The 27,263-nt window shown below is 44.5% G+C and overlaps 1 protein-coding gene across 1 annotated transcript in view; it reads right to left on the reverse strand.

Annotated features, from left to right (window-relative positions):
* Positions 1 to 27,263, reverse strand: part of CNTN2 (contactin 2) — a 218,135-nt gene that overhangs the window by 120,013 nt on the left and 70,859 nt on the right. Inside the window, exons 3-6 of the mRNA XM_040337562.1 lie at positions 18,919 to 19,060; positions 14,430 to 14,605; positions 13,185 to 13,280; positions 5,426 to 5,635 (exon numbers count right to left, since the gene is read on the reverse strand). Coding sequence (XP_040193496.1) covers positions 5,426 to 5,635; positions 13,185 to 13,280; positions 14,430 to 14,605; positions 18,919 to 19,060 — 624 coding nt within the window. The remainder of the gene's footprint in view (positions 1 to 5,425; positions 5,636 to 13,184; positions 13,281 to 14,429; positions 14,606 to 18,918; positions 19,061 to 27,263) is intronic.

Raw genomic sequence — 27,263 nt, forward strand, 5'->3', positions numbered from 1 at the left:
CAGGGTACATGACTGGATATAGGGGGGACATAGCTGGATATACGGGGGGACATGGCTGCATGTGGGGGGACATGGCTGCATGTGGGGGGACATTGCTGGATATGGGGGGACATGGCTGCATGTGGGGGGACATGGCTGGATATGTGGGGGACATGGCTGCAATATGTGGGGGACATGGCTGCATATGTAGGGGGACTTGGCTGCATATGTAGGGGGACATGGCTGCATTTGGGGACACATTTAAAAGTATCGGTATTCGGTATCGGCGAGTACATAAAAAAAAGTATCGGTACTTGTACTCAGTCCTAAAAAAGTGGTATCGGGACAACCCTAGTATTTACCTGTACAAACTTTCTATTGAAAGCTAAATATTTGAAATGCTGCTAATTGTTAATAATGTTGTTCTATGTTACTGTATATATCCTTTCTGGTTTGAGTACATTTATGCACATGGTAAGTTCCTGTAAATTACTATGGTGTGGCTTGAGAAATAAATCCCATCATGACATTACAAACCAGCGATGGACTGGCCATCGGGAGTACCGGGAGATTCCCGGTGGGCTGATCGGAATTGGGCCGGCTGTCAATCACTGTCAATCTCAGTGATTCTGATTCAGTATTTATTTTCCTTGGCTGTACGTATCCGGCGTCGGCGGCACCGTCAGCCAATAACCGTCCATTACGCTGCGGCTGCCACTTCCCTCCGGCTCCTCCTATGTTTAGAGCGGCCCTGCTCCCCTCCCAGCGGCGTGACGTATCTCAGGGGTCACGGCCTTATGCAGGAGGGGATGGGAGGAGGAGCATGGGAGGAGCCGAGCCCGAGGAGAGAGGCTGTTCAAGTTACAAGAGGAGGCGGAGCCAGCGCCGCCGAGGAGGACGATACAGTCAGTGCCACCACCACCATTGCCAGCAAGTTAAACAAGTAAGGTTAACACAAGCCTACTAAGGCATCTGACTACAGTGCAGTTTGATCGGATGTATGCAGATTATGATCTGTGACTGCCATTCAGATTTTTTTAATATGCAGCATGGGGGGGGGGTAAATCTGCCACCACTGGTCATAGTTACTGATGTGATATGTGTATGAAGATTATGAACTGTGACTCACAGTTCATAATCTTCATACACTTATTACATCAGTTACTATGACCAGTGGTGGCAGACAGTACATTCCCCTCCCCCCCCCCTCGCCATGCTGCGTATCAAAAAATTCAGAATGCCAGTCTGTGAGGGGGGGGGGGGGTGGGGTGGTGGAGGAATGTACTGTCTGCCACCACTGGTCATAGTAACTGATGTAATAATGTGATATGTGTATGAAGATTATGAACTGTGACTGCCATTCTGATTTTTTTAACCACTTCCATACCGCGCCATAGGGAAATGATGGCGGCAGGAACCCCTCGCCGATCCGGGTGGACGTCATATGACGTCCTGTGTTCCCGGCGATCTAGGGCGTGCGCCCGCGGCAGCGCTCGTGACCCGGCGCGGGTGCCCGGCGGCCACGATTGCCGCCGGGTGCCCGCGATTGCCGTGTGTGTTTGGAAAAATAAAGTGGGCCGGTCTGGCTGAAGTCCAGGGCCACTTTATTGTCCCAGTCCATCCCTGTTACAAACATAAAACATCTTAGTGTGTCCCCTCTCAGTATTCTCACAGTATGTCTTCCTTTTTTCTTTTCACAAGAATTATTCAAAGCAAATGTAAAATAAAAATGCAAAGCGAGTTCATCACATGGGGCTATTTTCTGGCACCAATGCATTGTTTTTGCTTATGTGACAAATAGGCCCATTTGTGGACTTATATCCACAAAGTTGAGGCAAACTCTTTTGGAATTTTATATTTAGGAAAAATTACATTTAATTTCTCCATGGTAATGGAGAAATATTTTTAGTCAAACCTTGGTTTCAATAGTTCACAGACCAAAATATGTCACGGGATGTCTGGCCAATTAGGAAAATTACATGCACCTTTTTTATATGGATGATCATAGGTTTTCTAGGATTAAAACTGTGAAGCTGCCAGCTTAGTGGACATTTGTGCATTTTTGATTTATTTTAACCATTCAGTCCCACCCAATAGAGTATATCACAAGCTCTGTTTTTACATTTCTCGACTCCAATGTATCCCTTGTGTATTTAATATATTAATTTGCTTTTTTTCATGGAATTGGAAACTACCAAACTTTCACCTCTGTAGATTGGATTATCAAAATTAATCAATTCTTCATGAAAGTTCTATGTGTTTGCCGCTGCTGCAACAGTTTTTTTCTGAAATATGAAAGCTACACATGGTTAAATGCACTTGAATCTCAAATGCTTTACCCATAACCCTTGTCTTTAAATGGCAGTTTTTGGGAGGGTACCAGGTATCATAACTAGAAAGAGCTTCCTACGGCTTTCTTTAAAAAGACCAGATTTGTGGAGGTTCCATGGGCCTCTTCACTGCTTCTCTGATTAATGCTCTCTATGCTCGGCCTGTAAGTTTAGGTGGATGGCCATGATATGTTCAAAGCTTGGGATATTTTTTATAACCTAACCCTGCTTTAAACTTCTCCACAACTTTATCCCTGACCTGTCTGATGTGTTCCTTGGCCTTCATGATGCTGTTTGTTCACTAAGGATCTCTAACAAACCTCTGAGGGCTTCACAGAACAGCTTTATTTATACTGAGATTAAATTACACAAAGGTGGACTCTATTTACTAATTAGGTGACTTCTGTAGGCAATTGGTTCCAAAAGATTTTAGTTAGGGGTATCAGAGTAAAGGGGGCTAAATACAGATGCACGCCACACGTTTCAGATGTTTGTGAACATTTTTATTTATTTATTTATTTATTTATCATTTTCCTTCCACTTGACAATTATGTGCCATTTTGTGTTGGTCTATCACATAAAATCCCAATAAAATACATTTATGTTTTTGGTTGTAACATGACAAAATGTGGAAAATTTCAAGGAGTATGAATATGGTACTTTTCAAGGCACTGTAACTGGATTGTATCTACTTATACTTTATTGTAGCCAAGTTTTTAGGAAGTTTTTAGGAAGATAACACTATTACAGTAGAAATGATAGAGTAGCTATATATCAATTGTATTGCTAAACAGCAAACAAGACTATTTACAACACAGGATGGTGTTTGTCAGATCTCCCTACCATAAGACTTTCCATGGGTTAGCTGTGGCAGTTATGCCTTCCTCATTTGGAAGTGCTACCGTTTGCGGCCTAATTAGAATCTCTTTGCTGTATATAGTTTTTCAAATCTGCCCATGAAATGTACTCATTTGGTGGGTACCTGTTGTCAATACTATTAAGCCCATTTGAAAGAGGGCAACTTGGTTATTGTAAAAGACAAATTGTTTTGCAAATTTTTACACAATTGGCAACCATATAAGAATATTCAGAGATCAAATGATCGCACTGTACATTTTTAAAATCCTCTACAGAGAGAACCATCTACAGTATTTTTGTTTTTCCATAAGTCCAGACAAGCTCAGACCATAGCACTAGGTTGTCTATGTTGTTTGCGATGTATAAGTGCTCATGTCTTTATCAAAGTCATATGAATAATATTGATAAAGCTTTTGTTTAGTAGAAAGGACCGGCCTCAAAAGTTTAAATTCGTTTAAATACATTCAAAAGTATCAATTTATTTCTGCAACTGCGTACAGTACAGACTTTGATTTGCTTTGCACTTTTGCTATTATTAGCTGATATGCTATGATTATGGGGGACTTTGTTCCAAATGCAATTCTGTTATGAATCAATTATTCATCTGTGAACACAACGTTTTTCGCTAATAGTATCAGGACTCTCACTTTGCTCTTTATTATAGAAACTGTAACGTGCAAAATTGGTTTTGTTTTTAGGGTCTCAAAGTTATTATAATGTTAAGCTAATATATCTGTTTGTAAACTCTCTTACCCATTTTTCAATCCACTGCAGTAAAAAAAGATTTTCTCCTATTTTTAGTTAACTACTTGCCGACTGCCTAACTGTAAATATAAGTCATTAATTTGACATCAAAAAACAGTGTTATGGCAGCAGCTAGCTGCCATAAACCCGTATCGTTTTTTTTTAAGTTAGGCAGCTGGCTTTCAGATAAAAGTGGTTCCAGTGGCAGATTCGCTGCAAGATCAATTTTATAGGCCTGCAGGAGAGGTTCCCGTTGGTTTCTGAGCTTCCTGGAGCTGTCGGGAAGCCCGGAACCGATCCGGTGCGGCCAATGGCTAGGCAGTATAGCCCCCACCCGGCTCTATGTTCTTGTAGGACCGGAGCGACGTCTGACGTCACTTCCTGTTCTTGGGCATAAACAAAAAAAATGTTTTCTCCTTAAGGTAAAATTTAAAGATTTATTTTGCTTTCACAGGTAAATGAGCAATCAATAAAAATGACCTGTCATGCTTATTTCTATTACAAGGGAAGTTTACATTCCTTGTAATAGGAATAAAAAAAGGGACAGTGTAAAAATAAATAGTAAAAAAAATAAGATTTTTTTTTTAAAGTGCTCTCCACAAGCGTTCGCAATTTTAAAGCATGACATATTAGGTATCTATTTATTTGGCGTAACATCACCTTTCACATTATACAAAATAATTGTGTTACTTTTACATTTATTTTTTTCAAATTTATTTAAAAAATTTGGTTTGAAAGACCGTTGCGCAAATACAGTGTGACATAAAATATTGCAATGACCGCCATGTTATTCTCTAGGGTCTCTTCAAAAAAAATAATAATAATGTTTGGGGTTTTAAAGTAATTTTCCAGCACAAAATACAGATTTTTAATAGTAAACAATAAATGTCAGAAAAAGACCTGGTCTTAAAGTGCCATTTGAAGATTACAACTTAGATTAGCATGTTATTTACATCTCTTTATTCCTCCAAAAGTTTTACAATAGCCCACATCAAAGATCTCTGGCTGCTGACATAATTTAATGTATTTGTTGTGAATTTATGTGTTTGGCTTCTAGAGATGGTTAGGCACTGGAGAGATACTTGCCGCAAATTCATATTTAAAAAGAACTGACATAGTACCATCACAAACAAGTCCCAATATAACATTACACACATGCACAAAAAAGACAAAATGGAAGGTGCACACACCTAGTGCATTACCAATGACAAATGATTGATATGTCAGTGGTAATGCACAAGGTGCACTAGGTTCCATTTTGTCTTTTTTGTAGTTTCCATCGGATCACCCCATCTGAGGAAGGCAGCATCCACCCAGTCTTGGGATACTGATGTCCCTGTTGCCCTTCACTTTAGAAGACCCCTTAGCGCTGGAAGTGACTGTTTTTTTTTATATTACACACATGCACTCCTTGGGCCAGCTCTGTACAGTGGTATGCCAGTGCTCAAAGTTGGAAATGCGTTATTCTACAATAGGATTGGCTAAAAACATTATTACATCACTAAGCCACTAACCTCCTGGAGTGACGATAAGTGGAGTAAAACTACTATAAACACTTTTGGTTGTAAATGCGATGTGACTGGTGGCAAAACAAGAATATTTTCCTACATCTTCTGCTTCTGTCCGTGCAATGTACAAATTTCCTGTCACTTGGGACACAAAGTGTCTGCTGCCATTGGCCAAAAAATTAGGAAACTCGTTCAACAGCCATCGGTAGGATAAACCTGCAAGAAACAGATAACAATAAATAAAAAGGATCCATAAACAACAGTCAATCCAATAATATGCAATTTCAATTGAACAAATATGTTAGAGAAGGCTTGGAAAAGAAACAAGTATTCCAAAAACTGCCCTTTCCCACTCACTATTTTGATCCTGAGTCTACACTGTGCATATGCACACTCCTCTTTTGCTGTATCACCTCCTATGTGTCCAGTTATCTCATGAGTTTGAGTTCATGAGCTTTCCCACTAATAAGCACTGCATCCTGACATTGTTGGTTGTCTGGAAAAGTAATTTGCTTCCAGACATCCGGTGGGTTTGTTATAGGATAGAGCTGGGGTAAGGGGGTGGGGTGTGAGTAAGAAAGAAGCTTTCCTGAAATTTTCTACTAGTAAGTGAAAGATGTTGGTGCACAGATGCACCATAGGACAGTCTCTCTCCAACAAGGAAATCTCTGACATGGAATGCTTAAACAGCACAGCACCTCTCAACATGATCTCTCAAATTAGGCAGTCCCCAGACCTGTCAAATAACCTTAATGTCCCACAATGTCATAGTGGTCTCTTTGAGCATTTGTAGAACCTAAGCCTTAGCCTGAAGCCAAAAGATTATATTTTCTTTTTGTTATAAGTTATTTGTAACTATTGGAAGTCCATTAAACAAATCTAGCTGCAAATTTTGATCTAAAAAGCCAATACCAACTAGGCAGTGGGAATTCAGCAGCTAGATATCTTATCCATAAAAATCCTTGAACCAGGCTGCTCTGATAAGTATTGGGTACTGCTCACAAACAAACATGAATTGTAAGGAAAAAAACTTTATTGCAACAACTAACTAATAATAGATCAGAATAAGAAACTTAACAAAGATTAGAGGGAGTGCCAGAAGCCTAGAGGGAAAAAACCCAGGCTACTTTCACACTTATGCGACTTCAAAGTCGCACGATTTTACTGCGATTTTGCCGCGATTCTTGGCCGCGATTTTAACAAGACAGTCGTACGACTATGGACCTGACTTTGCCCCACGACTTGAAGTACGACTTCAATGAGCAGTGACGCCACTTTGATCCCCCAATAATTAGGGGGAACTCCACGCCAATATTTTTTGAAAAAAAAAAACGGCATGGGTTCCACCTTCATTGGCATTCTGGGCCCATTGGTCTGGTAAGAGTTTTGAGGGGAACCCCCTGCCGAAAAAAACGGCGTGGGGTCCCCCCCAAATCCATACCGGACCCTTATCCGAGCACCGGCCCGGTCAAAAAAGGGGGTGGGGACAAGCGAGCGCCCCCCTTCTGAGCCGTACCAGGCCGCATTCCCTCAACATGGGGGGGTGGGTGCTTTGGGGCAGGGCACCCCAAAGCACCCTGCCCCCATGTTGATGAGGACAAGGGCCCCTTCCCGACAACCCTGGCCATTGGTTGTTGGGGTCTGCGGGCGGAGGGGGTTATCGTAATCTGGGAGCCCCCTTTAATAAGGGGGGGAAGTGTCAAGAAAAAAAACACACTACAGGTTTTTAAAGTAATTTATTAGGCAGCTCCGGGGGTCTTCTTCTGACTTTGGGGGTTTTCTTCCAACTCTCCGCTCTCCGGTGCCTTCTCTGCGCTCTCCGGTGCTTTCTGACTTCTGCCGGGCGGCTGCCCGGTCTTCCCCGTTGTCTTCTTCCCTCTTCTCTTGTCCTGATATTGACACGACGATCTCTCCCGCTGTAATGCCATGTGTGCGGTGCGCAACGATTTATATAGGCATGGGGCGTGGTCACCGGGTGATGTCACCTAGTGACCCTGCCCCATAGGATGTCACAGTCCCATCATTCCACGGGACTGTGACGTCATATGGGTCGGGGTCACCGGGTGACAAACTAGCGTTCGTAATGGAGATAGCACATTCGTCAAGCTGCAAATTATTGCATCGTTTAATGCAGTGCATTCTTTTCTTCTTTCTAACGCTAGAATTATGAAGTTGTTTTGACAAACTGATTTCTTTATTGTTTCTTGTGATCTCATGAATATTTATATTTGATTTTAAAGCTAGATCTCCATAATAATGGTTATTATCATCATAGTCCATCGTGACTATGGCTTGCCGCATGACAGTGTCCTGCCTCATGATATAAGGGGACAGCAAAGCCAACAGACTGTGAAAAACGGGAGATAGTTACTGAAGTCATCAGGATTATTCTCCTGGATCTCCCACAGCAAAGGCAAAGGTATCCCACTGGAGCAACCAATTCTTCGTCCATGAACTCCTCCTCACCCTGTTCATGGACTGAGTTTGGGCTAAAGCATGAACCCCAACACCAAGCCCAGCCCTAACACTACGATGAGTACGTAGCCACAACAGTTGGCTGGTCAGAACGAACTAAACAGTTCTACTGAAGAACAGAAAGTCCTATGAAGAACGACCTGAAAATAAGGAACGAGCGGACAAGAACACACTGAAAAACAGATACAACCTGACAACACGCCCTGAAAGACAGATACGAACCCACAAGCACAACCTGAACAGCAGAAAACGATCTGAAAAGCACAATGGCTGAAAAGCGTGAATTGTATCTCACCAAACTTTTACTAACATGCGGTAACACGAGATCAGCAAAAGCAGCCCAAAGGGTGGTGCCGTTGGATTTGAACTTCCCCCTTATAGTGCCGTCGTACAGAGGTTATTCCGACAGAAACTCAGATCATGTGTAAGGGGCATTACATGTTAGAATAATTATACATTCTTGATGACGCCATGTGGGAGGGGCGAAATGCATTGATGCAATTTCCGGTTCCGAGATCGTAGAAAGATTTCAGTTCAGTGATCATGGTATTACTTAAAGATTAACTAAACTTTGGAAGTTGTGCTAAAAAAGGCAGTTAAGAGGACTAATGACTAATAACCAGTATAGCCTGTGCTCCCCCTGCTGATGCTCTTTGCCTTTTACTAGCTTAGTGATGCCGACACTGAGGAGCTACAGTTCATTGAGGGGACCATGAATGCCAAGATGTACTGTGACATACTGAAGCAGAGCATGATCCCCCTCCCTTTGGTGACTGGGCCACGGGGCAGAATTCCAACATAAAGACCCCAAACACACCTCCAAGATGACCACTGCCTTGCTAAAGAAGCTGAGGGTAAAGCTGATGGACTGACTATGCATGTCTCCAGACCTAAACCCTATTGAGCATCTGTGTGGCATACTCAAATGGAAGGTGGAGGAGCGCAAGGTCTCTAACATCCACCAGCTCCTAGATGTTGTCATGGAGGAGTGGAAGAGGACACCAGTGGCAACCTGCAAAGCTCTGGTGAACCCCAAGAGGGTTAAGGCAGTGCTGGAAAATAATGGTGGCCACGCAAAATATTGACACTTTGGGCCCAATTTGAACATTTTCACTTAGGGGTGTACTCACTTCAGCTGAACTCGCACGATTTCACTCCCGTTGGCAGCCCCGATTTTGGCCGCGATTTCAGAGACATCTGTGCATCTGTTTCTGCACAGATGTCAATGTAAATCGCGGCCCGAAATCGCAAAAAGTAGTACAGAAACTACTTTTTGAAATCGGTGAAGCGCCGCACACCGATTAGGACGGTGCCATTGCCAACAAATGCTGGCAAATGCCGCCGATTTGAGATGCGATTTGACATGTCAAATCGCATCTCAAATCATACCAGTGTGAACCAGGCCTAAAGCTCAACTCTCTATCACACTCTCCAGGTCCACTGAGAGTGGTGAACTCCTCATCTGGTAGCATGCTGATAAAACAAAGCCCCACCCACACTAGACATTTCATCACCAAATCAGCTCCAAATATATACCGGTAACAAGCCTTAACACCATCTCCAAGATCATGGAGAAAGCAGTAGTACAACAGTTACAACTCCATTTGGACACCTACATACTCTTGGACCCACTACAATCTGGTTTTCGCCCAGGCCATGGGACAGAAACTGCACTTCTCAAAATCTGGGATGACGCCCTCGAAGCAGCAGATGACGGAGAATCATGTCTACTGGTGCTGCTGGACCCCAGTGCAGCTTTCACAATAGACAAAACTCTGCTCACTCGTCTCACAGAAGTAGCTGGAATTGCAGACTTAGATCTACCCTGGTTTGCATCCTTCCTAGAGAATCGATCCCAAACAGTGAAGCTAGGATCTTTCACTTTGGAAGCACATACAATTACATGCGGAGTCCCTCAAGGATCGTCCCTCAAGGATCAACCCTATCGCCCATGCTCTTCAACATCTACCTCCACCCCCTCCTCAAAATCATCAGCAAACAGGACCTGCTCTATCACTCTTACGCTGATGACACTCAACTTTACCTTTGCATCACCAACAAAAAAGACCAATACCACACACTAGAAAATTAGCTTTCATTGATCGATGATTGGATGACGGAGAGCTCCCTCAAACTTAATGGATTCAAAACAGAACTTCTCTTTCTCCACGCAAACTGAAAGAAAAACTCTAGGACAACATGCACACCACCCACCATCCTTGGACAAACCATCACTCCAAGCATCAAAGTCAAAAGCCTCCGAGTCATCTTTCACTCAGACATGACTATGAATGCACAAATAGGATCAGTAGTCAGCGGATCTCACTACCTTTTTCCACCTGCTGCGTAGACTCATCCCCTTCATCCCGGTAGAGGACACAGCAGTAGTAGTTGGAACAATCATCAATTCCTGACTCGACTACGCAAACTCCTTCTACCTCGGACTTCCCAAATACCAAATTTTGCGTCTACAAGTCGTCCAGAACACAGTAGCCAGACTGGTAACGGGAAAAAAAACTGAGAATCAATCACCCTGTCCCTGAGGACCCACCATTGGCTAGCCGTTAAGAATTTGGTTACATTCAAGACCCTCTGCCTCACTCACAAATGCACACAATACCTATGCGATAAAATAAAACACTACACCCCTAGTCGCACCAACTAACCAAAACCTCCTCCACATCCCCAAGACCCACTACATATCTAAAGGAGAATGAAGATTCGCAGTCTAAGGACCACGGCTATGGAACGCTCTACCCACGGACATCCGCATGGAAGAAAACCATCTGGCCTTCAGGAAAAAACTTAAGACCCACCTCTTCTGAAGTCACAGGATGACACTGGATGCAAAAAGCGCCTTGAGGCGATTTAGTTTGCATTTGCAGCGCTATACAAGTTACTCGCTCACTCACTCACTCCCTATGCTGATCTACTGCTCTTCTCCCCTATGCACTTCCCTTAATTATTGCACCTCTGTGTTTTGAATAGACTGCCAATACACCAAACTTCCATGTGTGTATTGTGGTGCTCTGCAATGTGTCCTTGGGTGTAATTCAAAATGAATAGCATTGCACTGCCAATGGTGCATTACCAAGTGCTGCAGTAATATGTATGAAAAAAGTGTATTTTGCAGTTACTGAAATACAAAAAAGTAAAGCCAGCCTAGGGGCAGTGTTGTAAAAACATGCAGTTGAGCTGCATTTTCACTTCTCCCCTCCAACTACCCCCTCTTAAGCTGCAAAGGCAGAGTAAGGGGATGGTATGGCAAAAATTATTCCTCCATCACATTCTGTAGCTGTCACAACCTACGGTGAACGGGAGTGAACCACAACTGCGGTTAGCAGGGATTTCAATGCATGTCTCTAGGTGAGATTTCAGTACTAGGCCCCAGGCGTCACTCCAATCAGACAACAGGAGTTTGGGGGGTCACTACATCATCTCTCTACCATATATGAATGCGTTGAGCTTCTAAGGGCGGAGGTATTACAACATGCGTCCAACCCCTGAATGAATTTAGGCTTGGATCCTCTTCTTCTAGGTAGGTATTTGCCCAAGCACGTGGTTCTCCCCATAAACCGGATATGAGGGTAAGCACCTTAATCCTGTCATTGGGGAAGGTGCGAGGGTGTAATTCAAACATTAATTTACATGCATTAATGAATTCTCTGTAGGTCTTTTGATCACCAGTAAAGGGTACAGGTGGGTTGACCTTAGGTTCAGGGGGAAAACGAGGCACATTTGGATTTTGCGCAACTAATTCTTGCAGTGTTTGGTTCTCCAACTGCAGAGTTTTTACAGTTTGACCAAGTGCGTCTACCTTTTGAGTGAGGGCGACCACATGGTTTGCATGTTCCACTGGGTTCATTTTAAGGTTCTATTTTTCTGTCACAACCTACGGTGAACAGGAGTGAACCACAACTGCGGTTAGCAGGGATTTTAATGCACGTCTCTATGTGAGATTTCAGTACTAGGCCCCAGGCGTCACTCCAATCAGACAACAGGAGTTTGGGGGGTCACTACATCATCTCTCTCACATATATGAATGCGTTGAGCTTCTAAGGGCGGAGCTATTACAACATGCGTCCAACCCCTAGCGTTAAAATATTACAATGCACATGAAGATTCCACTGCACTTCTGTATGCAAGTGATTATCAGTATGGGACCCCAGGCGTCACTCCAATCAAGGAACAGGAGTTTGGGGGTTCTCTACATCATATCACTTTAACATAAAGAATGCATTAGGTCACTAAGGGAGCAGGTATGAAATACCTTCAAACCCTAGCATAGAAAAGTTAAGGCGAACATGTTCAATAACTTAGGACATGGGCCCATAAACAAGTAACAACTTATGTCAAGCTCGGAGTAATTAAGCAAGGTGTAGGAAACTGGTAGTTGCGTAAGAGAGGCAAATATAGCTCAGGTAATTTGAGAGTGTATGTCCCTTTTAAGATACTCCACAACAAGTAGCCGAGAACACAACAGACAATCTCAAGCAGTATGCTAGTACTTAGTAAGCCAGAGTTCAATACAGCAACTGATTAGAAGCAATATATGTAGTAGATGATTCTAAAGGCACTACAAGTGAAACAATGGCTACTTATCCATTTGCAGAGGATGAGTCTTGTTGTAGTTTAGCAGCATCGGAGTTCCGTAGTTTAGGGATTATTCTATGGAGGGTCTCCTGGTGGGGGATATCTTGCAGTGTCTGTAGCAACTCTTGTGAGGTTGACAGCGCAGATCCAGGCAAGGGATGATTTCCCGTTTAGGAAGAGTAGTAGCTCTGGTTAAAAGGTAGCCAAGCCAGCTACGGCTGACAATAATAGAACAGCGTTTTGATGTAACCTAAATGCCTTTATAGGCAGGAGACAGGTGCAGTGCATAAGCACTGATTCCAGCACAGCGGTGAGGCGAGGCGAACTTCCACATTCCAACCTGAAACGCACGCGGCGCCGGGCGATTACATCATTGCGCGGTCGCCGCATGCGCTCCAGCGTGGAACGCATTACGGCCCTGGAAGCGCCTGTTACAGTAGCCAGTAGGGCTGCTAAAGGTGGACCATTCAAGTGAATGCGGTTGCGCCTCAATCGCCCCCAGTGCAGTGGTGTGGCATTTCTCATTACTAATAAGTTGTAAATATGATCTCTTTATTGAAGAAGGAAGGTATTAGCAAGTGTACTGTACATTACCAGACTTGCATAGTAGACTGTCTAATCATGTTAAAAAACAAAACGAAATCTTAGTTTGTCTCTCTAAGTCTAAGTTTTGATAACATTTTGGCATAAGAAATACCTGGATAATGCTGTGGAGGGTTACATGGCAACATAATTCCTTGTCCTACTGTTGTCTTCACTTGATCTCTCTCTTCTGGTGAAAACTCATGCAAGTCTGTGGAAAACAAATAATGTAGTTATGCAAAGTGTAGCATGCTAACTGAATTTTAAAGCTGAACTGTAAGTCTTTAATAATTATTGTGTAAGGACACTATCATGGAATTTGCATGTTCTCCTTGCAGGTTTATGGGGTTTCTCTGGGTACTCTGGTTTCCTCCCCCACTCCAAAAACATGTTGGCAGGTTGAATGAATACTGTCTAAACAAGTGGTTCTCAACCTGGGGTCGGGACCCCTCCGGGGGTCGAATGACTATTTGCCAGGGGTCACAAAATCCTGGGCAGTTCCTAGAGCCCACAGCTGCCCACTCTGCCTCTTCACAGCTGCCCATTCAGTTCACGGCATGGCTGGGGGGCAGAGACTAGAGGTCAGCTGACTGAAGTGGAATGTGAAGTGGGAGGGGCTGGAGGAGACCCTATATCCTGATTTCGGCATAGGTGTCACTGCTACGAGACACCACAGAGTTGGAGACACAGTGAGTAACACTACCGGTGATTAGGTTTGCCATTAAAAGTCCCCACTACAGTTCTCAGATCAGCAGATGACCTTGATCAAGAGCACCTAAGTTGGCTGATCAGAACTCTTTCCCCCCCAGCACTACCACACATCCCATTTCCCCCCACCAAGGAGTAAGAGAAGGAATAAAAAGAGAGTACATGGAAGGGAGAGAAAAAGAGGGGCAGGATCAAAGAAAAAGGGTAAGAATTAGAGAACAAGAATGTAGGCTAGAGAGATGGATGGGGGAAAAAACTAGGATAGAGAGAGAGATAAAAGGGAAAGGAAGGAGAACAAAGAGAAAGTATGGTCCAACCTAAAATGTACCATAAGGGGTTTTAATATTGTACGAGTGGAAGGGACTCGGGGAGTGCTAAATGTCCGTGGGTTAGGGGTGCAAATTACTTGTCTTGCCTTGGGCGCTGACAGCCCACTCTATGAAAATTTTACTGTTATGGGGCCCCACAACTTGAAAAATTCTATCAAGGGGTCACGGCACTAGAAAGGGTGAGAACCACTGGTCTAAACGGACCGTTGTGTGTTTGTGTGTGTGTATGTATGTAGAGTATGTGTGATAGTGGCCTTAGATTATAAGCTCCTTGAGGGCAGGGAAGTTTCTGTGACTTCAAAATGTCTTGTTATCCTGCTTACATCCAAATCGTAGTGAGGCTTCATTGCTGAGCACGGTACCCAAAGTGTTAGAGGCAACACACTGATAGGTCCCTGCATGTTTGGACTGAGTAGGGTTAGAGATGGCCAGATTCCCTCCAAATAACCGGTAACTAGAGTTATCAGCAAGGTTCAGATCGGTGCCATTCAGCTTCCATCTGCAAATAGAACCAATAAAATGTCATGTCAATGACAGAGCATTTACATTTTCTTAAATACATTGTGGTACTCCATATAGTTTTTTTCCTTTCAAGTTGGATATAACTAGTTTCTTACTAGAAGTGTTTTTTGTTTTTCGGGTAATACATCTTGAACTGCTGTAGATGTATTTTATGTACAGTGGAACCTTGGATTACGAGCATAATGCATTCCAGGAGAATGCTTGTAATCCAAAGCACTTGCATATCAAAGCGAGTTTCCCCTTAGAAGTCAATGGAAACTAAGATAATTCATTCCACATTGACTTCTATTGTATGCAGTACAGCATGTGGCCAAAGGTGGGGGGAGCTGGAGAGTCTCAGAAATACTCGGAGGCCGATCGGAGCCGCTCGGATGCACTCGGAAACGGAGTGTTTCTGAGTATTTCCAAGTGTTTCCGAGTGCATCCGAACAGCTCCGAAGGCTCCGAGTGTCACCGGCAACCCAAATGCGGTACTGCACACCACAGAGCATTGAATACTGCTAATTTTGGGAGACAACACTCGCAAACCGAGTCAGGATTTTTTTTAAATAATAGCTTGTATTGCAAAAATGCTTGTTAACTGCGTTACTCGCAATCTGAGGTATTACTGTATAATGTTATATAATTAATACAATGAGCACCCATGACACCGCTGTCACAGAGCTCTATGACTTCTCTGAAGAGACAGCTTTTACTTTCAAACTGCCTATTTCTAATTGAAAGTTTGTGCAGAGCAGAGAGAGGTTAGGAAAGTGACATGGGTCACTTCTCTGAAAATGTAGCTGTATTTGTATTTAGAGCTTATAACTGTCTCAAATATTTAAAGCAGTATTAAAGTAGTACTATAGGCAAAACATTTTTTTTCCATTTTGGACAAAGTAAGGGAGGGTTATAACCCATGTAAGGTTTAATTTTTGCCATCTGTGTCCCATTGGAGAGATTTCCCTTCACCTCCTGTCCAATAGCCAAAATAGAAAGTGAGAGGAAATTCCTGCAAATTAAAGTGGATGTAAACCTAATTCATGAAATTGGAGCTGGGCACATATATCTGCTGTGTTTTGTTATCTCTCTTCAAAGCACTATGTTCTGTAGCAGTCTCCTGCTCTGTTCTTCTGTTATCAGCCTGATAACTCCTGACAAGTTCTGTCACATATGATAAAAGCAGCTGGAGGTTTGTGTTGGGGAGGATGCTATACATAGATTAGCAAAACCCAGAACAATTCAAGGGACAGAGCTGAAAATCTCTATTTATAAGAAAAGGGGGGGTGTGCTTTTTCCTCCAATCAGCTGTCTTGGCTGTATGCCCAGGCTTTACTGCACTGCTAACCAGAAAGAGAAAATCTCCAAACATGATGTGCACTTTCTAAACAGTATATAAAGTTGAAGACAGCACATATACACAGGGGAGGGCTGGCAGGGGGGGCAGGGTGGAAATCTCCCCCCGGGCTGGTGACACTATGCACAGCCACCGGCCGCCACTACCAAATGCTGTTTTTGCAGAGCAGGAATATGCCTGCTGGAGCTCTGTTAACAGTTCACGGCCGCTGCTCACCTCCCACTGGTGGACTCTGATGTAAGGGGGGCCCCTGTGCGGACTCTGATGTAAGGGAGGCCACTGTGTGGACTCTGATGTAAGGGGGGCCACTGTGTGGATTCTGATGTAAGGGGGGGCACTGTGCGGACTCTGATGTAAGGGGGGCCACTGTGTGGACTCTGATGTAAGGGGGGCTACTGTGTGGATTCTGATGTAAGGGAGGCCACTGTGCGGACTCTGATGTAAGGGGGCCTCTGTGCGGACTCTGATGTAAGGGGGGCCTCTGTGCGGACTCTTGTGATCATGAAAAATCTTAGACTGTTTTCCTCGATCCATCACTTTTCCACACTCTATGGGCCACTTGACTGGACTTGCCCCCCAGGCCTAAGGCTGCCAGCCCTCCCCTGCATATACATGTAAAATGTATGTAGGGAGATTTGTTTCATCCCTTTGTATCATCTGAGGCTGTTCACTTCACTGGATATATGTGAGGGTTTACATTCATTTTAAGGAAATCCCTTGGGGCCCCAAACCACCAGAACTAGTATCCCCATTGGAAGATTTGCCCTCCATTACTTTTTTGGGGACAACCCATAATTTGGGATATTCTTTTACTTTCACTTTCAATGATAATGGTAAACAGGACAAATAAAGAAGGTGAATCTCATGTACATGGAAAAACCTAATATGTGTTCTAATCCCCCTCCAGTCTGTCCAAAACTGTTTTGCCTTTAGTTATACTTTAAACTCAAAAACAAAAATTTTAAATATTGCAGCATACCAGTTCTTGAACTTAGTGGCTATATTGGTTTTCTTTTTTTGGCAGCTTTTCCTTTTTTTCCATCTGGTGATCCAGCCAGTAAGTCTGTCTAGCCAGTAAGGCTGGCCATACACTAAGCAAACTTCTTTCCTGCAACCATGGGTTACAGGAAAGAAATTTGCTTGATTCCCTAATCAAAACAGACAGTGTTGATGTGGGAATCCCTCCTGCCAGGTCATTGTCTTCGATCAACTTGGTACCATAGGTGTGCGCAGCCTGTTGCATTAGGGTGTGCACCTGAAAGCTCAAAAAAAAATAGTACTGATCTCTCAGTGTGTTCATTCAGAAAGGGAAGGGGCCAGTGAATTACATTACCCCTTCCCCCACTCATCCTGAAATATCATCTATGTGTGCCCACTGCAGTAGCCAATGGGAGAGGAGGGAAGCCAGCCATGCTGTGGGAGAGGACACCGGGCAGCAGGGGGAATCTGCACTGCAGGGAGTGATTAGGGTGTGCCTGGGCACACCTGGCACACCCTGTGCGCACGCCTATGCTTGGTACATTCAGTCTGTCCATATGGCCTGCCTAAGTCTTTCAACTTCTTTTTGTAGCAGGGTCATCCTGTCAGAGTTAGGGACAGGCCTCACTGGGACTTTATTCACACTTGTACATATGTAAGATACTTTTAAGGAGTTATGCATTATGGGATTGCAAGTAGCGGGAGGTATGGACTCCATTGACTCTTAGGAGAAACAGACTACACATCCCATATTGCCCTGCAGCATTGGAACATGTGACACCCCCGCACAGACTTGTGGGGGAGGTTACTTAAGAAAAGGGCACGGCCGATCTCTCTCTCTCAGGACCAGCATCTTCACCTATGCGGAGCTGCCGTCACAGCACAGCCGTGCTGCTAGGCCAGAAGCCTGGGCCTAAACCCACTGAGACCAACCATCCGGAAGGAAGAAAGACTCCAGTATCCAGCCCGTGTTCCCAAAGATCGAAGAGGCAGCCCAGCTGACGTCTGAAACAGTGGAGCACCCTCGTCTGGGACCCTTGTGCTGTGGAGCAGTGTTTTACCAACGCGCCTTCTGAGGAGAATTCAGGCAGATCGGCCTGTCGGGTGAGAGAGCATACGCTCAGCTTTGACTTTCACCTAGGCAGATAACTTAGTGCCACCCCACAGGCCGTAGATACGTGTTTGGCCTCCAGCTGCAGCTTAGAGGCCCAGTTAACTGTTAAGTGTGTTATAAAAGTGACTGACGCTGACGAGCGCTCAGATCACTGACATCTACTGTTCCAGATACTTTTTTGGGTAAAGTTCTTTCATTGTTTGCCACTGTGGATTACAAATTTAACGTGCACCTACCGGCCGCAACGTGGACATTAACTGTTCTGCAGAACTGCTCGCTGGAGGGAGCTCGCGAGCATAGACTTCCTACCTTAGTTTAAGTAAATAGTACTATTCTTCATCTGACCCTTTCCATACTGATATTGATTGCTGATTCCTACAAGGGCCCTTGCGGAATCATAGTGAGATATTATTTAACCGTTATTTGTTTGTGATCTAAACCTATGCTTGTTTCTTCAATTTCACATGAAGTAAACTTACCTTGCTGGTTTAACTATATCCACTGTGTGAAGAGTATTTTCTTGTCTGGAGGGACCTTCCATGAAAGCAGGTAATACTATTGTTATATCACTGTATATTGTGTGCCTGCTATTGTGACCCCAGCCCAGCAGAGGTCACAATACCTTACCCACCAGACTTCTGATGTGTCAAGGGAGGGTTCGAGCTTGTTAAATAGGGGTGAGCCAAACTAAGAGAGTAGATCCCAAAACAAACCAGCGGCTCTTGAGGGGGTAGCGCTATATTTTAATATATCAAGCTGTTCTACAATTACATTACATACAGTTATATTGGCATTCTCCGAAGTCTCCAATATTTTATATCTCAGCTAGGGATGCATTGCATAGATACTCCTTACAGTATACCTGTAGCTGGCTGGGGGAATGGCTCGAGTACGACATGAGAGGGTTACTTGCTCTTCAGTGGAATCTTCTGGAAACAGTGTGTTCTGGGGCTGTTCCTCAAATACTGGACCATATCTTACTGGTCCTTTAGTAGATTGTAAGGCTGAAAGAGAAAAAAATGGAGTTAAAATTTAAAGAACCAATTAAGTTACAATTTTTATCTTTTGGTGTTTGGTGTAACTTTGGTGTTTATTGATGTCAATATAGATATGTATCTATCTCTTTGTACATCTACACACTTTGTTTATCAGGATTTTTGTTTTTTATGTTGTATGCACCATTAATTTTGGTTGTTTTATTAATATTCAAATTAGTACAGAAATTACTTTTATTCAGGACAATAAATTAGTAAATGGATTCATCATATCATACTAGATTTGTCAAGGTTGAGGATACTTCCCACACACATGGCACCAACATAGTGGGACTCTGTGATCTGGTGCGTTCCCTCCAGCGCAGGGCCGACAACGCAGAGGACAGGCAGAAAAGGAATAATATCAGGGTTGTAGGCCTGCCAGAAGGAGCGGAGGGGGTCAAGCCGGTCCTATTCACTGAGGCCCTGTTCAAGCAATTTATAAGTAAAAAAAAGAAGAAAACCGTGCTGTCAAGTGGTATGTATGTGTGTATATATATATATATATATATATATACCGTATTTTCCGGCGTATAAGACGACCCGGCGTATAAGACGACCCCCTAATTTTCCAGGAAAAATTTTGGTTTTGGGATATACTCACTGTATAAGACTACCCCCTTCTTACTAGTCTTTCTGGAAGCTGAGGGGGAGCCAGAACCGCTGACAGAAACAGTCTTTTTCAAATCTCACTGTGCCATTACATTCCTCACTGTGCCATTACATTACATGCCCAGACTGTGCCATTACATGCCCCCACATTGCCATTGTGCCATTACATGCCCCCACATTGCCACTGTGCCATTACATGCCCCCACATTGCCACTGTGCCATTACATGCCCCCCACATTGCCATCACTTGCCCCCACTGTGCCTGTACTTGTTGCCCCCAGTGCAATAACACTCACTTTTTTCCCCAGCGCTGACAGTCCCCCATGCTGCGATCGCGAGCGTGTATTGATTTCAAAGCCGCGCCTTCACTGCAGAGTGTTCTGTGATAGGAGGAACAAAAATCTTCCCAGCAGCGCCTCTGTTATGTTTTCCGCCTATCACGGACGTCTTCTCATCTCGTCCGAGGATGAGAAGGCATCTGTGATAGGAGGAACAAAGAACAGAGGCGCTGCTGGGAAGATTTTTGTTCCTCCTATCACAGAACACTCTGCAGTGAAGGCGCGGCTTTGAAATCAATACACGCTCGCGATCGCAGCATGGGGGTCTGTCAGCGCTGGGGAAAAAAGTGAGTACTTAGCGTATACCCGGCGTATAAGACGACCCCCGACTTTGGATGCATTTTTTTGCATCCAGAAAGTCGTCTTATACGCCGGAAAATACGGTATATATATATATATATATATATAATAGCTGCCTGCACAACAGGTATACTGTATATAGGCAAAGTGGAAATAGTAAAGTGCGGCGCTGAAAATTATGATTTTGATGTGATCAAAAAATATATAAATAGGTGAATAAGAGGGTGCTGTCTATATGAATTGAACCATTAGACTGCACTAATGTGCTAATTTCAATATACACACAGAAGGTAATAAATGAATATTAATAAAACCAAAGTGGATTCAGTGGAATTTTTTGGACTTTATACTCACTTTGTTTACCAACACACATTGTCACTTTGGTGTTTATTAACACAATCACCTTGATGTTCAATATAGATATGTATCTATCTCTTTGTACATCTTTACACTTTGTTTATCAGAATTTTTGTTTTTTATGTTGTATGCACCATTAATTTTGGTTGTTTTATTAATATTCAAATTAGTACAGAAATTAGCATAGAAATTAGCACATTAGTGCAGTCTAATGGTTCAATTCATATAGACAGCACCCTCTTATTCACCTATTTATATATTTTTTGACCTGTTCAAGCAATTGCTCTCACTGAAAGATTTTCACCCACCTATGTTGTGGAGAGGGCACACAGGGTCCCCACTGGCCGCAGACCAACATGAGCCTTCCCCAGACCTTTCCTGGTTAAGTTTCTAAACTACAGGGACAGGGACATGATATTGGCCCAGTCCAGGAAAATCCAGGATCTAAAACATGAAAATGCTTGGGTGATGCTCTTTCCTGACTTTTCGGCGGCCACTCAGCAACAACGCCGCTCTTTTAAACTTACCATAGTGTCTTGGAATGTTCGAGGCCTGAACCACAAATTCAAAAGGGCATCAATATTCCAATACTTGAAGCAGTCTAGACCGCACATCATTTTCCTACAGGAAACGCATCTTGATGGCAGCAGGGTAATGGCTCTGCGCAAACCGTGGATTCAAAGGGCACTGCACTCCACTTACTCCACCTTTGCCAGAGGGGTTTCCATACTTGTTAGTAGGGCAATTCCCTGTACCATCCATCGAGTCATTTCTGACCCAGGGGGAGATATGTGGCGGTGGTGATGGAAGTATATTACTGTAAATTACTGTTGGTGAATGTGTATGTACCTCCTCCATTCCAGACCCAGTTACTATATGACATGCTGACTCGGCTGGCACAGTTTGTGCACCTCCCCATGGTTCTGATGGGAGACTTCAATGCTGTTCTGGATGCGGCGTTGGACTCTTCTAACCCGAATCGGGTTAGAAGAGTCGGCTGATTTGAACTGATGGGTCTCCGTGGCTGGTTTGGTTGAGATATGGCGGTGGAAGCATCCAACGGAAAGATGCTTCTCTCACATTTCTATGGAGCACGGATCCTCGGTTAGGATTGATCTGGCTTTTGGAAACATCCACGTGTGGCGGGCATTGACTACTTGGCAGGGGGGTTGTTGGACCATAATCCTCTCTCTTTTACTCTATTCTTTTTGGCTGGGGCAAGGAGGGGAGAATGGCGTCTTTCCCCCAGTTGGTTGCAGCATGAGCAAGTGGCTGCCCAATTGGAGGAAACAATTAAGATGTACTGGACCACCAATATAGATACCTCTGAGTCACCAGTGGTCTGGGATGCCTTTAAGGTGGTTGCTGGGGGTAAATGCATATCGGCCATTAAGACAGCAAGACGTACCGAAAAAGAGGAAATCACCAGTTTGACGCAGAGGGAGAGGGAGTGCGCGGAGGCTCATGCCCCTCGAGGGCCTCATATGAGTCTCTCCTAGAGGCAAGGGGGCGCTGGTCACTGATTCCTCACTCATCATGCGGGAGTTTATTGATTTGTTTTAGACCCTGTACTCCCCCATTCCTCAATATGACCCGGTAGCACTGGACTTATTGTTGGGAACATTGCCTCTCCCGAGACTGTCAGAGGAAGACTGTAACAAGCTAGAGGCAGGCAGCAATTTTTGCCTTCCCGCCCAACAATTATTAAAACAGAATAGTGCAGCGCAATTCATTCAGTCCAAAATATTGACAGAATGGTATTCTCAGAAAAGTAATGTGATGGAGTAACAGTCCAGAGAAATGGTGAACAGCAAAATTCACAGTCTTTCACCAGTGCTGAAGAAGTCCACAATGGGTGACAATCCCTCCACCTCTGGTCTAACTAATTACTCTCACCTTACAGCATAGAACCCTGAGCGAACATGTGGTCATGCAAGCAGAACTCAAAAAGGTTAACACAGACCATAAGCTTCTTTCACGTTTCCTGAATTCTCAGCAAGGGTGGCAGGTCATATATGATAAAAGAAAGCATCTAAGTGCTCACTGCTTAAACAGTATAACTTTATTGATGTGTTCTCACACAAACTACTCACATTAAAACCGATAAAAAGCAGCATGTATAACCAACATGGGTATCACTTCCGAAGGACAGCAGCGGGTGATGTCATATGCAGCTCCTCCCCTGTACGCATTGCGTTTTTTAGAACTTCCTCAGCGGGGCAGGGCTATGGCGTCACCCGTCTGTCTATTTATAAAGAACCATCGCTATAGCAATGGCCGAGGCCAGACACAGCGGGGCATGGCTGCAACGTCAGCCTAATGAGGTGCGCCGCTATCATAGCAACGGCCGATGCCAAGCCGAACAGCAAAAACTCACAGCTTGCCAGTTGATGAGAAAAAATGATATATAAGGGATTTGGGATATAAATACTGCCTACAATTTGTTCAATGTATAATCTAAATTTACTATATATTTCAACATAGAAAAGGGCCTGTAGGATAGAAATATTGCTATCATGTGGCTGTTACTGTTATTACACCTACACAATATATCTATTGAATGTAATTATATATTTCGTATTCAATCATTTGATACTGTCCTTCAGAAACGTATTAAATACATATTAGAAATAACCCATACAAATAAAATACAATTACATTAAAACACAAATGTGTCTGAAATTAATTAATACAATTAATTAATAACAATTTCTAGAAATTAATAAAAATTAAATAAACTGATCTACCAAATACAGTTGAATTTTTGCGCTGATTGCACCTTTCTGCTTTTTACATTCCTGCCCAACAAGGCCCCCCGGGCCTGATGGGTTACCCGCGGATTTCTACAAACCCAATGTAGAACAGCTAGCTACTAGACTCAACTGGCTCCTGGACTATTGCTTAGAACACTCCTCCCTCCCGGACTCTATGTTGGAGGTGTACATGATCCTCCTGCTGAAACCAGGGAAGGACCCGACTGAGTGTGCATCGTACCACCCTATAGCTCTCTTGATCACAGACTTGACGATCCTAACTAAACTTTTAGCAACTAGATTAGCCAAAGTTATCCTGACCATTGTTAACATAGACCAGATGGGTTTCATGCCAGGGAAGTTGACTGCAGGGGAGGGCTGGCAGGGGGGGCAGGGTGGAAATCTCCCCCCGGGCTGGTGACACGATGCACAGCCACCAGGCGCCACTACCAAATGCTGTTTTTGCAGAGCAGGAATATGCCTGCTGGAGCTCTGTTAACACAGGTCACGGCCGCTGCTCACCTCCCACTGTGCAGCTGTGCCTGTGTCATCTCCGAGGTAGATGGCTGCAGAGCTGAGCTATGTCGCATCTCACACATAGCTCAGCCTCAGCGCACACCAGCACCGACATCCCCTTCTCTCTCTGCACAGACACAAGGACTCTGATGCAAGGGGGGCCTCTCTGCGCACTCTGATGCAAGGGGGGCCTCTGTGCGGACTCTGATGCAAGTTGGGCCTCTGTGCGCACTCTGATGCAAGGGGGGCCTCTGTGCGCACTCTGATGCAAGGGGGCCTCTGTGCGCACTCTGATGCAAGGGGGGCCTCTGTGCGGACTCTAAAGCAAGGGGGGCCTCTGTGCGGACTCTGATGCAAGGGGGGCCTTTGTGTGGACTCTGATGCAAGGGGGGCCTTTGTGTGGACTCTGATGCAAGGGGGGCCTTTGTGTGGACTCTGATGCAAGGGGGGCCTCTGTGTGGACTCTGATGCAAGGGGGGCCTCTGTGCGGACTCTGATGAAAGGGGGGCCTCTGTGCGGACTCTGATGAAAGGGGGGACTCTGTGCGCACTCTGATGCAAGGGGGGCCTCTGTGCGCACTCTGATGCAAGGGGGGCCTCTGTGCGGACTCTAAAGCAAGGGGGGCCTCTGTGCGGGCTCTGATGCAAGGGGGGCCTTTGTGTGGACTCTGATGCAAGGGGGGCCTTTGTGTGGACTCTGATGCAAGGGGGGCCTCTGTGTGGACTCTGATGCAAGGGGGGCCTCTGTGCGAACTCTGATGCAAGGGGGGCCTCTGTGCGAACTCTGATGCAAGGGGGGCCTCTGTGCGGACTCTGATGCAAGGGGGGCCTCTGTGCGGACTCTGATGAAAGGGGGGCCTCTGTGTGGACTCTGATGCAAGGGGGGCCTCTGTGCGAACTCTTGTGAAAAATCTTAGACTGTTTTCCTCGATCCATTACTTTTCCACGCTCTACGGGCCACTTGACTGGACTTGCCCCCCAGGCCTAAGGCTGCCAGCCCTCCCCTGGTTGACTGACACAAGACTTTTACCCATCTGCAACTCCAACCCAGTGATTCAGAGACCAGGATAGTGGTGTCAATCGGCATAGAAAAAGCCTTTGACTCTGTTGATTGGACGTTCATGTTTAAGGTTCTGGAAGTTATGGGATTCGGGCCACAATTTAGGAAATTAATTTCTATGCTGTATAGGAACCCCAGGGTGGCCATTCGTCTGGGATCGGGGGTGTCTGATATTTTTGCGGTGAGCAGGGGCACCAGGCAGGGTTGTCCGCTGTCCCCTTTTTTGCCCTGATGATGGAGCCCCTAGCCACCACTCTGAGATCTCCTGGGAACGTGAGGGCCATAAAAGTAGGTACAATCCATGAGACTCTGGTTTTGTACGCAGACGACATTCTCCTGTTTCTCAATGACCCGGGAGACTCACTGAGGGCGGTCCTGGAGATCTTCAATGAAATTGCCAGATTTTCAGGGCTGAGGGTGAACTGGAGTAAGTCGTCGATTCTCCCACTAGACGTTAAAGCCAAAAGTTGACCCAGACTTGCCATTGCAATGGGTATCTAGGGGTGAAAATCACAGCGAATGTGCATGACTACATGTCACTGAATTTACTTCCGCTGTTGACTTTTCTCAAACAGAAGGTACAGGCCTGGACCAAGTTGCCGCTGTCCTTCATAGGCCAAATTAGTCTGTTAAAAATAAAGGCCCTTCCGGTAATCTTGTACATCCTACGACATGCACCGGTATGGATAACAAAGTCATACAGATAGACGGAATTGTTAGCTCTTTCCTCTAGACACCTAAACCCCCTAGTGTTACAGGAGCCCAGGGATGAGGGGGGCCTGGCACTGCCGGACTGGCATAAATACTATTTGGCTGGCCAAATGGTGTTTGCGCGAGGGTGGTTGGTGACAGATGATGGCGACACGGCCATGGTCTTGGCGGAGGCTCATCTGGGATCCTATGAAAGTTTGCACCTGGCTCTGTTTCGGAGTCCGAAATCTGACTTACCTGTGACATTGGCAATGAGGGCCACTATTAGAGCATGGGGAATGGCAGTGAAATTGTCGTGTCCCAGCTACAAGTGGATTTCCCAATCTACAGTGGGGATCAAAAGTTTGGGCACCCCAGGTAAAAATTTGTATTAATGTGCATAACTAAGCCAAGGAAAGATGGAAAAATCTCCAAAAGGCATCAAATTACAGATTAGAAATTCTTATAATAGGTCAAAAAAAGTTAGATTTTATTTCCATCATTTACACTTTCAAAATTACAGAAAACAAAAAAATGGCATCTGCAAAAGTTTGGGCACCCTGCAGAATTTATAGCATGCACTGCACCCTTTGCAAAGCTGAGACCTGCCAGTGTCCTGGATTGTTATCAATCATCGTCTGGGAAGACCAGGTGATGTCAATCTCAAAGGTTTTAAATGCCCAGACTCATCTGACCTTGCCCCAACAATCGGCACAATGGGTTCTTCTAAACAGTTGTCTAGAAAACTGAAACTGAAAATAGTTGACGCTCACAAAGCTGGAGAAGGCTATAAGAAGATAGCAAAGCGTTTTCAGATGTCAATATCCTCTGTTCGGAATGTAATTAAGAAATGGCAGTCATCAGGAACAGTGGAAGTTAAAGCAAGATCTGGAAGACCAAGAAAAATATCAGACAGAACAGCTCGCAGGATTGTGAGAAAAGCAATTCAAAACCCACGTTTGACTGCACGATCCCTCCAGAAAGATCTGGAAGACACTGGAGTTGTGGTACACTATTCCACTATAAAGAGATACTTGTACAAATATGGTCTTCATGTCCTCAGTTCTGTGGACCGATGAGGTTAAAATAGAACTTTTTGGCCGGAATGAGCAAAGGTACGTTTGGAGAAGAAAGGGCACAGAATTTAATGAAAAGAACCTCTGTCCAACTGTTAAGCATGGGGGTGGATCAATCATGCTTTGGGGTTGTATTGCAGCCAGTGGCACAGGGAACATTTCACGAGTAGAAGGGAAAATGGATTCAATAAAATTTCAGCAAATTTTGGATGGTAACTTGATGCCATCTGTGAAAAAGCTGAAGTTAAAGAGAGAATGGCTTCTACAAAAAATCGATAATGATCCTAAACACACCCCAAAATCCACGGGGGATTACATCAAGAGGCGTAAACTGAAGGTTTTGCCATGGCCTTCACAATCTCCTGACCTCAACATAATTGAAAATCTATGGATAGACCTTAAAAGAGCAGTGCGTGACAGACAGCCCAGAAATCTCAAAGAACTGGAAGACTTTTGTAAGGAAGAATGGGCA

This window comes from Rana temporaria, chromosome 2 (genome assembly GCF_905171775.1).
Source record: "Rana temporaria chromosome 2, aRanTem1.1, whole genome shotgun sequence".
NCBI classification, from domain to species: Eukaryota; Metazoa; Chordata; class Amphibia; order Anura; family Ranidae; genus Rana; species Rana temporaria.